We start from the raw sequence: 15,747 nt of genomic DNA on the forward strand, positions 1-15,747 counted from the left end.
TTTAGTATCAAAACCTCTAATTTCAAATCTTTAGATCCTGGGACTTCCTTGGTGGCACAGTGGTTAAGAATCCACCTGCCAGTACAGGGGACACAGGTTCGAGCCCTGGTCCAGGAAGATCCCACATGCTGCGGAGCAACTAAGCCCATGTGCCACAACTACTGAGCCTGCGCTCTAGATAGAGCCCGCTTGCCACAACTACTGAAGCCCGCGTGCCTTATAGCCTGTGTTCCGCAATGAGAAGCCACCGCAATGAGAAGCCCACGCACTGCAACGAAGAGTAGCCCCTGCTCGCCGCAACCAGAGAAAAGCCCGCGCACAGCAACGAAGACCCAACGCAGCCAAAAATAAATACATAAATAAATAATTTTAAAAATATATATAAAAATTAAAATACAATCTTTAGATCCCGAACTTGAACACTCTACATTTCACAAATTTTCTGCATCATCCAATTCAAAACTTATATAAGTCTGACAGATGCTCTCTGGTGAACAAGAAATCTAGGTATTTAGGGCAATTATCAGCCAATACTTTATTTCATAAGAACGTTTACCAATCCAAATATATTAGTGCCACAGAAATTAGATGTTTAAAATGTAATCAGATTCAGGACAGAAAAGTGTATAACTGATTCTCAAATAACCCCACACTCAAATGAGGAATTCTATTAGCCTTTATTGTGCTTTTTATGTTCAAAAAAACTAAGGTTTTAAAAAATACCTTGGTAAAAATGAATTACAGAACTTGTTGTGTAAAAAGCACCTACACAAACTTTTCCTCAAACAGCTCTGATGCAAAGTATCTAATATCTTTATTTATAAACTACCCAAATCTTGCAAACTATGTTTACTTTATTTTACACATTTCACTTTTACATTTCCGCATCTGTCAATGCCATCAATCTTAAAAAGTCTGCTTCGAACTTCAGAGATGAGCACTGAGCAGGTGAGCACATCACTCCTTGAAACTATTCAACATTTTTAATGTTTAGTCTTCTAGGCTGCCGAATTATACAAGGAAAAGACCTTTAAGGAAGGATGAATTTCATGTTAAATCTAGTGCTGAGAACCCTAATTTAGTTAATAACTTGAACTGATAAAATATTTATCAAAACAAGACACTGCATCTATTTTTTTCTTAATGGCCACCTGTTTGGAAATGCTAATTCTGTGGGTTAGGATACCATGGGCCACTGGGTAATAGGAAACTAGTAGCAAATACTCTTTCCTTACTTAGTTTTCCAAGATCATCCTGAAATGCTTTACGTTAAAGTTAATCAGTGGGGGGAGAAAAGCCCTTTCAGTTTGAACCAAACATAAAAATGCTGCCTTTCATATTTTCGCCTACTAGTTTTGAAGTGTTTCAAATTATTCAGGAATACACTTGATGGTTTTAATATCTCATATGTGTTTCTAGGTCTAAGAACAGCAGATGTTTTAATATAATTAATGCTGAGACATTTAACTTCTAGCAGAAATCAAATAAATACCTTTGAAAGAAAAAAATATTTGCCAAATTCTCCTTCTGCTATGTGTCAGATTCTAACTTTCTAAAAGGAAAATTACAAACTGAACTTTCCTGGTAAGATACCAGAAAAGGTTTGACTTTTTAAAATGTTTTTCCTCAGTACCACTGTTGATAAATTCTAGATTCCTCAATTATGATAAAGACAAAATAAAATTTTGTCTGAAACACCGAAAGGTTTAATTAGTGATGACAAAACTGACCTTTCATTCCTTTCAAAGGCACTCTGTAAATGTTTACCTAGAAAATATTTTTATAATTATCAAAAATGATAGCCTACTGTCTCTATAATTTATTTTTTTAAAAGCATCTAAATGACCCATAGCAAGCTAATAATATATATTGATGTGTAGAACTCGCAGGTTTATACTAATACATGCCATAGTAACTTACTTGAAACTATGAAAGTTTTAAATTGCTAATAACATTTATATTTAACAGTAAAGTAAGTATCCATCCTAAAGATACTCCCAAAACATCTCAAACTGAGATAAAATGGCTTAAAAAGCCCATACCTCTAGATATATAAAGGGACTACTTAAGAAAAACATTCAAATTAAATTATTTGTATTAAGTCATTTTATTTACTAGTTACTAAAATTGAAGAACAACAAGATAAAGCATAGGAGTGAGAAATGCTATATTAGAGAGGAGACCTTAAACAGATTTTTACTCAAGTAATTTTTCAGGCTGTAAGTTCCTTGTAATGCGTACTAACTCATAAAACAGGAAGAGTAATAGACACCTCTTACATGATGCAAATTAGAAATTGCTTTATTAAAGGCAAACTGCTTATCACCTAAGTACTTTCATTTTCTTAGTCCACCATGATATTATGCACTCAGTTCAGGACTATGAAACATGATTTTAAAATGTCAGAGTAAGGTTTATGCCCCATTCACTACTGTATAATAAAAAAATACAGTATTTCACAATTCTCTTTATACAGATGTAAACATTAGGGCTCAGGTCTGTTAATTAAAACATTGTTTTCATTTTAGTTCACCCATGTGAGAAACTTAAGCTACTGAAATGGACTGTAACAGTACTTCTCAATTCAGAAACCTTAAAAATAATTAGTTTTGGACTTAAAAAATTATATTTAAAGCATCATAGGTACAATTTAGACCTTAACCTATAAAACTAACAAACAAAACCAATGAAAATAATCTGTAAGTTCTAAAACTCAGTATTCAAACTTATGAAAAGGACTGGAAAAAAGGAACTAAATTACAATGTTAAAGACTATCGGGCTTCCCTGGTGGCGCAGTGGTTGGGAGTCCGCCTGCCGATGCAGGGGACACGGGTTCGTGCCCCGGTCTGGGAAGATCCCACATGCCGCAGAGTGGCTGGGCCCGTGAGCCATGGCTGCTGAGCCTGCCCGTCCGGAGCCTGTGCTCCGCAACGGGAGAGGCCACGACAGTGAGAGAGGCCCGCGTACCGTAAAAAAAAAAGATTATTATACATGCTTCAGTATATGTTATGAAAGATATATGACCCAAGTTTTACTTCTAAAATCCACTATGGGGTTGAACTCAGTTTTTTAATGAGATTTAACTTTCAATGTCTTCTATTAGAACAGTAATGGGATAATTTTCTATTTTAACTAATATAACCAATAAAGTTTTGCTACTTTAGTGATGACTACCTGAAAAATACTTTTTTTGAGATAGAACTTAATTACTCACTTCTGCCTATCAAATAATGGCCACTGGATAAATTTACCCTTCATATTATCAAAGTCTTTAGCCTTTTGGTTATTCTGATTATAAGAAGACATTCTGGCAGGAAATTTTTGGTTTTCATGCATCTACTTCTATTCAGATAATTTACTTCTTGGAAGAGCAGTACTCTAGAACTGCACTGTCCAGCAGAAATATAATGTGAGCTACAAGTAATTTAAAATATCTAGTAGTTGGGAGGGAGGCTCAAGAGGGAGGGGATATGGGGACATATGCATGCATATGGCTGATTCACTGTGGTGTACAACAGAAACTAACCAGTATTGTGAAGCAATCATACTCCAATAAAGATCTATTAAAAAAAATAAAGAAAAAATAAAATATCTAGGAGTCACATTAAAAAAAGGAAAAACAGGTGAAATTAATTTTAATAATAATTTATTTAACCCAATTTATCCAAAATATCATTTCAACATGTAATCAATATAAAAAATTAATTTTTAATTCTTTTTTTTTTTGGACTAAGTCTTGAAATCTGGTGTGTATTTTACGCTCATAGCACATCTCAATTCACACCAGCCACATTTCAAGTGCTCAATTGCCACATGTGGCTAGCGGCTAGTGTTGGACTGTGCAACTCTAGAGTACTTAAAATTATAAAGTAATACTCAAAACTAATTTTTATTAAGAATTTGAGGTTAAAGTTACATCTACACTTAGGAAGGTTTTCATAAAACTAAAAAGCCTGAAGATCATAAAGATGTAACTTAACATTTATGAGACTAGGTGCAAAACATTATTTTAAATTTTCAGCTGGCTTTATTTTACTACATGCTTCCTTTTTGCATCAATAGAAAATGAAACTTCAACCCAGTCCAACCAAAACAATAAACAAGTACTTATTATAATAAGATCTTATTGTAAGTTTATTTATCATTATTTGATATTGCATACAATGTGGAAGTTCTATTTCTGAATATAAAATTCTGTGTAAAGAAAAATGCTTTCCCTCCCAAAAGAATTTTTTTGACATTTTTTATACTGGAAGACACAGCAAACTACAAAAGCAGAAAATGAATTAATGAAAACATATGAACAAAGAACATAAGTCTTCTTAAATGTTGACCCCACAGTAATAACAGATCAGGAGTAACTCAAAGAATCCACTAATGAACACGACTGCAATTAAATCCTCAAATAGGCGCCAATCTGAATTATAACATCTGCTTTTTCTAAACATGTCTGGAATGTATGTTTAACATTTTGTCCTTCTAGCTATTTTCCAAACTCTAAAAATTTGGAAAACATCAATCTCCAAATCAACAAAAACAGCAATATTGAAAGATGGTCTTTGACAGGATGTAATGGCCTCGATTTCTTCAAGAACTGAATGTGGAAGTAAACAACATAAGAAAGGGATGTTATGTTAGAACAGTGGTGCAGCTTTTTAGACAGATAAAAGAATCCATGAAGTCTTCTTAATGTTTCGAGAAGCCACAACTAAATTTTTATGTTTAACTATAAACAGGCTGCACAAAGCTAACTAAAATACTTCTTTCTTTGCTTTTGGGTATAATTATATCAATTTAGTGTAGCAACATTAACTTTCTTAAGTTAATCAAAAGTTCCTATTGGAACTTAAAAGTTTGACTAATACAAAAATAGAAAAAAGATTACTCAAGCACTTTATTTGGGATACAAAGTCATTCTAACACAGGTGGTGGGAGGAAAGTAGGAATTAAAAAGAAGGGGCCTAGCTAAGGGGAGAGTAGGAATTAAAAGGGAACTAGGTAGTTATTTTAAAAACAAAAAAAGAGGGTGGGAATCATGAAATTAGATCTACTTTATGTCAGTGATTACTTGAGGCTATTTTGATGTCAAGGTTCTATCTGCCGGTATCTTAAACTGTTCTGTGATTCCAAGGATGGAAATGACAGCTACCCCCATCTTCTTCCTTCCTGAAAGCTAAGAAGAGAGAAAAGTAGAGCTGCTTCTGAGAAACAAAGATGCTTTCTACCATTCTTCTAAGATGGTGGAAGAGTCTCCTTAAGAGGCTTCCCCAAGAAGGAAAAATGAAGGAGGGAAAGAAAACCATAGCAGAATTCCCTGGCTGTTTCAACGCCATTGCTCCGTCACAACCACTGTGCAACCACTCTGGTCCGGCCCTCTCCCTCCCAGGAGGTTAAGCCCTCCCAGGGCATTGTTTAGCCAGGGTCCCTATTTACCACTCAGATCGCCTCCACCATTCCTGCTTTAGGATCTCGGGAAGCCCCAGGGCAGAAAGCCGAAAAGCCAGGAGAGGACTTGGTTTCGAGGACCTCCTCCAACCCCACTCTTACTAACTGGTGTAGAAAAGGGAGAGGGAAGCCTGGTCTTTGCTTGCATGGGTTCCTTAGGGGCAGAAGCGTCCCCTCGGCCGGTGTCGACCGGAGGTGGCCATTAGCGCCGGGCGCTTGGTACTGAAAAAGCCGTACCGGGGCGAGGGGCCTCCTCCGGCCCGAGACTCCGGGCCCGGTCCGGGTGTCAGGTGCGGCCCTCGGTTTCCTACCCTCGGGCCACCGGCGACGACAGCGCACAGACCCCGGGCTGAGACCGGTCACCCGCCCGACCGCCGGGGACCTAGGACCCACGCTGGCCCCGAGCCGCATCGTGCCCGCCCCCGCCCTACCTGAGGGGGACCGGGCGGGGTCGCTAAGGGCCGCTCCCGGGAGCCCCGCGACCGCGCGGCTCGGCGACGGAGGCGCCTCGTCTCGCCGGGGCAGAGCTCGGCGGCGGCTTCACGGCCTCAAACTCCATCGGGAGGTACAGGGACAGCCCCGTTGGCGGCGGCGGAGGCCGCGACGGGGCTTCCTCCTCCCTCCGCCTCCGCCTCCTTCTCCTTCTCCTCCTCCTCACCAAGGAGGCGGACCTGGAGGGATTCCGACCTAGTTCTCGCGAGAAGATACTCCCCACCTCACGCGAGATCACGCCTGACCGGGAGCTGGGGAGGTGGAAGGGAAGCGTAGTAGCCCCCGCCCCCTGGACTGCGCATCAGTTTTCCTCGGGTCTACAGAACCACCCCTTCACGTGACTAGGGAGCTCTGGAGCACTGTGGGAGGTGCTGTTAGGAGGCCTGGGCAAGCCGAAGAGCTTGATGGGAAACTCCCTGTACATTCATATGCGCCTCGAGCCAGCCTCCTAGACACTGGTTTGAGCCAGTGTCTGACTCCCACTGTGGAAGGCGTGGTATGGATTGAGCATAATCTGAGGCATCTGTATTATATTGTACTCACTCTCCCATAATTAAATGCTGACAGGTTCCCTCAGTCTCTCCACATAGGGGCCAAGCAATCTCCCTATTTTATTTAAAAAAAAATTTGTTTGCCTGGCACTAACGCCTTATCCCTTTGTTAAAGAGAGAATTCTGGGCTCTTCAGAAGATGGCAGGGATAAAAATTCAGTCACAAATTCTGGCGTCAATATCTCAATAAATATTTGTTGAAGGATTTCTTTTCATAGTAAACTGCAAGGTAGAATTTATTGTTTTTATAGATGAAGAAGCAGGCTGGGAAGAGGGATCAGGGAAATACATTAGTGGACTATATTACGTGCCAGGTCCTGAGTTACATAATAAAATTTTTAATTTTACTATTTTGTTTCACATGCTCATCAAAATAATCCTAAAAGGCATATACTATGTACTCTGTTACTGATGAGATACTGAAAAACACAGGTTAAGAAAATGGCCATGAATTTTAATTAAACAAGTCACTTTCCAATGTGAAACCAGATGTCCAACAAGAGCGTTTATGGAAGTAAACCCACCACAAATTAGAAGACATATGGAAAAGTAGTTTATAAACTATAATGAGTTTAAATATATATATACATATGGTTATTACTACCCAGATGGCAGGAAAACATCAGTGTTTTTTAAAAAAAAAATTCATAGGCCACATCAAAGATTTTCTTACATGCATTTTTATCCCTTTCAGTCACTTCTCTTTATGAAATATATGCCAACCCAATAGAAAGGTTCCCAACAATGATTCATTTGGTTCACTGTTTTCCATTCAACTAGATAGCGATGGATATATACATATCTTTTTTCCATTCCACTGGACAGTGGTATGTGATAATGTGATAAGATTTTTCAAAGGTGACCTGATCACACTTAAAATTTCAATTCCAATTCTCCTTCCCTCCCTGCTTTATTTTCTCCAACTCCGTTTTCAAAATCTGACAGTACATTGGTTTTACTTGCTTACTGTCTGTCTCGCTCCAGTACAACACAAGTTTCTTGAGAGTAGGGATTTTTGTCTGTCTACCTAACTTCTAATACAGGTATATATTGTAAAGACTCTGTAAATATTTGTTGAATGAATGATTAAATGAATAGCCAGGAAAAATAGTTTCCTTTAAAATTCACAGATTAGACAAAAGACAAAATTCTCCATTCCCATCTCCACTTTATTATTTCTTATGTAAACATATAGGATAGTTACATCCAGGGAAAAATGGCAAGGATTTTCTCTTACACCAAAGTAACAACTGTCTTTCCAAGATCCTTTATACATAAATCCAGTAAATGAAGAGGCTGAACCAAAACATGCTGCATATTTTTCCCATCATATCAGAAACACAAAGAACTAAAAGTGAATGTTTTCAGTGAATAAATTCAACACTTTACTTTGCCATACCTGCATTTTAAAAAAAGATTTCATTTTCCTGAAATTGTTTAGAAACATCATGCAAACAGACACTCTCCTAGGAATGATTTGAGATCCCTCTGTGCTACCGAACAGGAATAAATAATAATAAATAACAACCATCACTTTCACAAAACACCCCTTCCCCCTAAGCAAAAATCTCAAAGTGCTTACAAAAAATTTCACAAGAATCTTACAAGGCACACATAAAGCATAAACATAGTACAACCATAATTTTTTCAAACATCAAAGATAGATACCAATTTCTAAAAGAAATAGTTTATTACTGTTCTTTTACTCTCCCCTCCCATTTCCATCCCTCCCCCACAAAATTTCATCCTAGGAAGCAAAAATAAGAAAAGTACTTCAATCACAAACTATTTCTGAAAGGGAAGTGTTCTCATGCCTACAAATGGCCAATCATAGGTCAAATGGGAAAGAAAATTGAGCGCTGTGCTATCAAATTCTCCAGTGGAAGAAAAACACTCTTTAATTTAGAAAAGTTCTGTCTCCAATGGAGTACTAAATAGCAACATTCATAAAGACACAAAACTCTCCTCACTTGCTTTTCCCTCTGTTCTTAGAAACTCAGGAAGATTTAAATATAAAATCATAGAATTTTAGACCTGGAAATGATCTTACAAATTATCAAGATCAAAGTTGTTATTTTACATATAAATTTAAGAAAAGCTCAAGGAGAGGTGACCTACCCAATGTCACTAACTAGTGACCTGGGAATTATGAAGTTGTTTTTCTTATCTAACACTAGCGCTGGGTTACTTAAAATCTCTCCCAGAGTTAAAAATCTATAAAGAACATATTTTTCACAGAAGTATCACAAAAAAGATAGTTAACATTTATAACAATCAACATGTGATTCATCACAAAATTCATTAAATGGTACAAAGTATATTACATTTTAAAATGTGGAAGGGCTTCCACAGAAACTAAACGTAGCAGAAATTCTAAATAAAGCTGAGGTGAGTAGAGGAGGAACAGAACATCTTGAAATAAGATGTATCCAGTCAGCCTTCTTTACAAATAGTTCCTGTGTTTTAGAAAATATGATTTTCCCTGCACTATATTTTTATCTTGCTATAACAACGAAGAGTTTTGTGTTACGTGTGGACAGGGATATTAGAGAGCGATGGCTCATAACGCAGTTTGAAATATTGCTCTCAGTGAAATAACTACACAGTCATGGTTTTGCTTTTGGCACATTTCTGGAAATACAGAACAAAACTCCAGGGAGGGCTTCTTTCTAGGGTAAATTTGTGCTGTGCCGTACCCTGCTACCCTTCCTGTTGGTGTGGGACTCTCCAGGGACCTAAAATCCCAGCACCTGGCCCTCCGCCCCAAGTAAATCCGGATGTGGCCCTTACTGGTCAGATTTATTCCAGGCCTGAGTGCATTCTTCTTCTCTTCTCATATATTGGAAAGTTTATTTGCCTGCAGGATCTCGGTTCCCTGACCAGGGACTGAACCTAGGCCACAGCAGCGAGAGCCCAGAATCCTAACCACTAGGGCACCGGGGAACTCCTGGGCGAGCGTGATCTGAAGCAAAGTGTGGGAAACCTCACCTGTCGGTCTCTGTGGGAGATGACTGTGCAGCATCCCTCCTGTGACTGTCGGCAGCAGTCTATTCCACGTAGTGAGGTCGCCCATGTGTGCATGGTTGTGGCACAGGAAGAGGGTATGCTGATTCCAAGCATTAAACAGTACCTTTGAAACTTTCAAGATTGGCTTCAACAGCCTAAGGAAGATGCCTGGAAGAGGAAAGAACTGGAGTCTGGGATCGCTCTTTCTCAGGAACGGTTGACCTTTGAGGAGGTGGCCATAAAATTCACTCAGGAGGAGTGGGAATACCTGGACCCTGCTCAGAGGGCCTTGTACAGGGACGTGATGGTGGAGACCTGTAGGTCTTCTCTGAGGAAGATCTTCACGAGGAAGACCTTGCTAAATTGATCGAGCTCTGGGGAAATCAGGGACAAGCAGTCAAGAGAGCGGAGCCAGATGAAGGAGCGCCTGGCAGCCCTCTCTACTCACGTCACAGAGCTGGAGGAAATCTGTACACGGCCAGAGAAGACCTCATTAAATCTGAGGAAATGAACACGAAATTGAAAGGAGATGTCCGTGAAACTGAGGCTAAAAACTGCCAGTTGCAAGAACGCCTGCAGCTGGCACAGCAGGAGCTGCAGCAGACCCTGCAGATAGCAGAGGTGCTCCCCAAGGTGGAGGCAGAGCTGGCCCAGAGTGTGGCTGCACTCTCCAAGGCAAGGCAGAGAGAAAATGAATGAAGAACATAATGTTTATCGGGCACTGTTGACAAGCTTCTTTCAGAATCCAACAAGAGGCTTCAGCTTCATCTTAAAGAGAGAACAGCTACTCTAGCAAAGAAGTCTCTCCTACTAGAAGTTGAGAATGCAAAAACGCAGTTAGAAGAAATGCAACATGGTAAGGATCAGCTAAGACTAAACCTGGAAGCCCTGAGAGCTTAACTGGACCAGACAAGGCTGAGAGGAGCTCCATCACCAAGGCCGACCCCACTTGGGCAGCGTCCCAGATGTCAGGTTCCCCGTGGCAGATGGGCCTGCAGACTCCTTCAGCAGCAGCGTGGTGTGGCTGCACCCCCAGAAAGGCTGGCTGCCAGGGCTGAGTGAGGAGACTTCCAGGCCACCAGCTTCCCGAGAAGCGGGACAAGATGACAAGATGACCATAAAATGTGGAACCTCGGCCCCCTCCTCCCCGCTGTCCCTTCGGCTGGACCAGATGCACAAGGGGGTGCTGCACACAGCCAGCCCCGAGAACACCAGGGACGTGTACAACTCAAAAGGTTCGCAGGATGGCCCCGTGAGCAACCCCAGCAGTAGTAACAGCAGCCAGGACTCGCTGCCCAAAGCCCCCAGGAAGAAGGTCATCAAGTCCTCTATCAGCTCCTTGTCTGACAAGAAAGAAAAGGGCCAACCTGGACATCTTGGCAAGGAATCGTGATGACAAGGTGGTAATGCAGAGACAGAAAACTCATCTCAAGATGCCTTGGGACTCAGCAAATTGGGAGGACAGGCTGAAAAAAACCGTAAACTTCCAAAAAACAAATGATCCCATATCCAACCACTGCCCGACAGCGACCACTTGGAGACCCAAGTTCCCAACCACTGAGTTGTTTGAGCCTCATGAGCACGACATGTGAGAAACCTGCTGGCAAAAACAACTTTTTATTAAAATCGTTTTCAACTTGTTAGGAGGAAACATAAGTGGCCCACAGAACTGTACGCTTTTATCTTAAACCTGTTCAAGACAGGAACTTAAAATGAGCATTTTAATGGTACAGGGAAGCACCCTCCCCTGCCCTGGCCCTGGTGCTCCCTGTGCAGACTATTTTTATTTATGAGTGACTGGAAAACAGTGACTAAAAGAAGTAGGAGGTATATAATTCTCACCTAACAGGAAGTCCAGAGGGTGCAGTGGGGTGTGATGGATCCTCTGCCCCTTCTACCTCCATGACCACTTAATCTTTATTGTCCTTACAGCAACTCTAGCATTGTGCATTTTTTTCAGTCAATATCCCCATAAAAAGAAAAATAAAATGTTTTTTTGCTTTCTCTTTTTATTGTATCTCTATGAGATGATGGATCCTTACTAAATTTACTGCACTAAGTATTTCAATATATGTAAGTCAGAACATTATGCTATACACCTTAAGCTCATAAAGTGATGTATGTCAAGTACATCTCATAAAACTGAGGGGGAAAAGGCAAATAGAACACTTCAGGAAAAATGAAAAAAGAAAACTCTAGGGAGGGTTATAAAAATTGCATTAATGTAAATGAAAAAAGTTATTAAGAGGATACTAATAGCTACCCATATTTAAACTGCTCATCTAGTGACAGTAAGAAAACTAATATATATTGCCAATTCAAGACAGAAAAAGGAATGAACTACTGACACACACAGGAACATGGATGAGTCTCAAAGGCATTATGCTGAGTGAAAAAAGCATACCAAAAGGGAACATGCTACAGATTTCCCTGGTAGTCCAGTGGGTAAGACTCCATGCTCCCAATGCAAGGGGCCTGGGTTCGCTCCCTGGTCAGGGAACTAGATCCCACATGCATGCTGCAACCAAGAAGTCTGCATGCCGCAACTAAAAGATCCCGTGTGCTGGAACTAAGACCCAGTGCAGCCAAAAGAAAGAAATAAATCATAATTTTTTTTAATAAAGAGGAACATACTATAAGGTTCCATTTATGATATTTCAGAAAAGGCAAAATTATAGTGATGGAGAACTGTTGCCTGGGTTTAGTGCTAGGATGAGGAGCTGACTACAAAGGGGAAGCATAAAGGAGTTTTGGAGGGTGATGGAATGTTCTGTATCCTAATTGCAGTGGTGGTTGCATAAATCTGTACATATGTAAAAATTCATAGAACTGTACACCAAAAACAAAGGTCAATTTTACTGTACGTTAACCAACAAATAAAATAAATTTCAAAAAGGAAACAGAAAAAATATCTTAGAGCTTCATGCCAATGGTATAATTCTACTGGCCACAAAATTATTAAATGTAACCGTATTAAATAAAATCAAGAAACCTAGGCCCAATTAATCATTTCTAAAATATGTATACTAACAACTCATGGAAATATTATTGTAAGGAATATTAGCTTATGTATAAGGAAAGTCTGCTACTTCCAAATGAATTTGAATTGTGTTCCTTTATGGTTTAAAACAATAGATACCTTGGTGTTTAGTTTGGAATCCAATAGAGTTGGTTAAAAAAAAATTCACCAGTCCTGTTTTTAAAATCACTAATAATGGGTAATAGCATGTTTTAAAATTTATTTTCTCTTCCCATTATCCTAATTTATTGAAGTTATGGTATGGTTGGATTTTACACTTATATCAATTACCTAGAGACTCAAAGTCAGAATCTGGAAATAATGCTGGTCCTCTGTCACTAGAATCAAGAATATTTAAGAGGAACACTATTTCTCTAGGTAAGCCACTGGGACTTATATATAATGTATGAGATGAGACAGCATCCTCTCAGCTTTAACATGTCTCCCACACTTTGGAACTGGTAGTACAAGTTCAGAAAGAATAACTTGTGTAGGTAGACCAAAAATAAGACCCAAAGATAGGGTTGGAAATGCAATATTACAAATGCTGCATTTCTATAGAAAGACTTGCCTAACAGAATGATGTAAGGCTTACATAGCAAGGTGTGATTCTAATTATAGTCGATTTTGCCTTTCCAGATCATGCCTGGGTAGTTTTTCGCCACTGCTTCTGCCATGGACAGAGGTTACGTGCTTTTTGAGAGCAGATTTGTGCTTGAAATCCATGTCACAACAGTGGCATTTGTATGGCCGATCCCCACTGTGTATGTTCAAGTGGTCTTGAAGTGTGCTTTTAGCAGTAAATGTCTTCAGGCATACAGTACACTGAAAGGGCCGTATGCCCATGTGCCCTCGAATGTGCCGGTTGAGATTTTTCTTTTGTGTAAACGTTTTCCCACACTGTAAGCATAAGAACAGTTTATGCATCTTAAGGTGGCGCAGATAGTTTTCAACGTGAAGAAACCCCCGAGGGCACCGGGGGCACTGGTGCCTCAGGGAAAAAGCATCCTCTAGATTCTGAATCTCATTCACTGTACCATGACTTCCTTCAGTATTCTCACAAAATAAGCCCTGATCTTGATTCCCAGGGACTTCTGCCACTCTGCTCTCAACTGTAGAATTGATCAGTGAATGCTGTGTTTCCGAGAAATACATGCTTGCTTTTGAAGAGGTACAAGGCTGTGATAACTTCCCATTTTCTACATCCCCAGTACTGATAGATTCCACATGGAGGATACGAATTTCATTGTCTTTAAAACCTATGTCTACTGAAGACAGCTCTGGTGACTTCATTTCCTTTCTTTCTGATGTCAAGCTCTCTACTGCAGACTGTAAGGCATTGCTTTCTTCTTCTTTAACATGGAAATCTATGTCCACAGGACTATCCTCTGAAATTTCAATGATCTCACAGTCTTTATCTGAATTTTCTTCTTCATTCTTAACATCTGGATCAGAGGATTGACACAGGTCAGCATGTTGATTGTTATTTTTCATAGTAAGATCAATTTCCAGATATTTTGACAAAGCTTCTGTGCACTTTTCCACAATGTGAACCATCTGAAGGTAACTAGCAGCAGTCAAGTATTTCAAAAGCTCTTTCCTTTTAACTTCAAGTGCTCCAGTGTAGCAAGAGAGCAACAATTTTCTGCCAACTTCTGCACTCTGCAAGATGGTGATTCTGACATGTTTTGACTGCGTGAGTAAAAACTGATCTCTCATAAAAGTGGAGCAAGCAGCTAAAATCACCTTGTGCCCCTGGAACTCAGTGTCATTAATATAAATTGACACATCACAAAATAAATTCTGCTGTCTCAAGAGATTCATTTTCTGCAAGACTACATCTCCTTGCTGTTCAAACTGGAAGTGCAGAACATCAGACTCAGCAGCCATGGTCACAATCTAAGCAAAATAAAACATAAACATTGATGTAAGGATCGGGGATGCTTTCCTACACTGTGATAGTAAAAACAAACAATTAAAAAATCCTAAACCTAAACTGGGTAAAAGACAACTCAAATTCTAACCTGGGCGCTAAGAGTGAACCCCTATATAACCATCTCAAGACCCAGAAAAATAAAACGCATTTCTCTATGCTCTTGTGGTACATTTTTCATACTTTTGTTACAGAACTTATTACGTTGAATTGTACTCAACAGTTTCTATGTCTTTCTCCTCGACTAAACTGTATGTGCCTTGTGGTCAAGGACATTGTTAATGCCCACTACTAAGTGGACTTAACTCAGTTTCCCAAACTAGAAACCTTAATGTAATTTCCAAACTTCCTACGCCTCATCACTACTGCAGGTCTTCCTTCTGTTCACCTGGACCAATGCAGTCTCCTTGATACGACACTCTCCTACATTCCAAACTACCCTCCTAAGTACCACCAGATTAACATCTTTTAAAACTTTTTTAAAAATTCTATTTTACTCTTCTGCTTTAAATCCTCCATTGCTCTTCTCTACCTCCAGGACAGCCTAACCTTCTTAGCAAATACAAGATCTTTCATTATTTGGCCTTCACCAACGTTATGGCTTTACCTTTCCTCTATCTTTTACACTGAAGCTTCTTTGATATTTAGATTTTCACCACTGGCCAGACAAGAAGACCCAATTACACCTCTGCACATGTTACATTCGCGCTTTCAGCTAGTGATTTGGCTGAAGGCTCAAATCAAGTAAGATTTATCCACCCGTCTCCCGGACAGAGTCAGTTGCTCTCAGAACACCACGAAAAGGAGCCTGGCTCATCTGAGTTCCTGCAGCGAGCACAGGGGCAGGCACAGAGCAGGGGCAGCTTCGGGAATATCTGTTGAACTGAATCCGTACCACAGGTGGCCTGGAAGATCCTCCAGTTCGCCACATAGGTCTTCCCGAGCCAAGCCTGCCAGGACCAAGGTCCTGACGGCCAGGTGCCTGCAGCACCCCTCCAGCCACTCCCGGGCCGCGCCTCGCTGCTGCCCTCCTCCTCCTCCGCCTCCTCCTCCGGCTTCCCCACCTGCCGGAGTTTCCCACGCGCTCACTCACCGACTCAGAAACCAGAGCCGAGCTTTCCACTGCAGCGGCGGCCCAGGCCGGAAGGTGGGGTCAGCCTGGGAGGAAACACATCCGGTGTCAACTAGCTTCATTCTTTACTGGGGCCCGCTGGGCGTCCCGGAAGGACATCCTGAGACAGTCTCCCTTACTCCCCCCACGCCTGGAATAACAGAAAAGCCCCCGAATTCTGGCAAGTCC

At 40.4% G+C, this 15,747-nt stretch overlaps 2 protein-coding genes across 3 annotated transcripts in view; both read right to left on the reverse strand.

Annotated features, from left to right (window-relative positions):
• Positions 1-6,201, reverse strand: part of RC3H2 (ring finger and CCCH-type domains 2) — a 52,952-nt gene extending 46,751 nt beyond the window's left edge. For both annotated transcript variants that reach the window (XM_079926911.1, XM_079926910.1), the window contains exon 1: positions 5,878-6,201. The gene's annotated coding sequence lies outside the window, so the exon portion shown is untranslated. The remainder of the gene's footprint in view (positions 1-5,877) is intronic.
• A 2,040-nt stretch (positions 6,202-8,241) lies between these two features.
• On the reverse strand, positions 8,242-15,594 carry ZBTB6 (zinc finger and BTB domain containing 6). The gene is made up of 2 exons (XM_079926744.1): positions 15,541-15,594; positions 8,242-14,413 (listed from the first exon to the last, which is right to left on the reverse strand). The coding sequence occupies exon 2, from the start codon at positions 14,402-14,404 to the stop codon at positions 13,130-13,132; it is 1,275 nt and encodes a 424-aa protein (XP_079782870.1). The 5' UTR covers positions 14,405-14,413; positions 15,541-15,594; the 3' UTR covers positions 8,242-13,129.
• Between the last annotated feature and the right edge of the window lie 153 nt (positions 15,595-15,747).

Source organism: Stenella coeruleoalba (assembly GCF_951394435.1).
Source record: "Stenella coeruleoalba genome assembly, chromosome: 7".
In the NCBI taxonomy this organism is placed as follows: Eukaryota; Metazoa; Chordata; class Mammalia; order Artiodactyla; family Delphinidae; genus Stenella; species Stenella coeruleoalba.

Excerpts from the sequence above, each read along its gene's own strand:
- ZBTB6 (XM_079926744.1), bottom strand. The coding sequence starts at position 14,404 with ATGGCTGCTGAGTCTGATGTTCTGCACTTCCAGTTTGAACAGCAAGGA.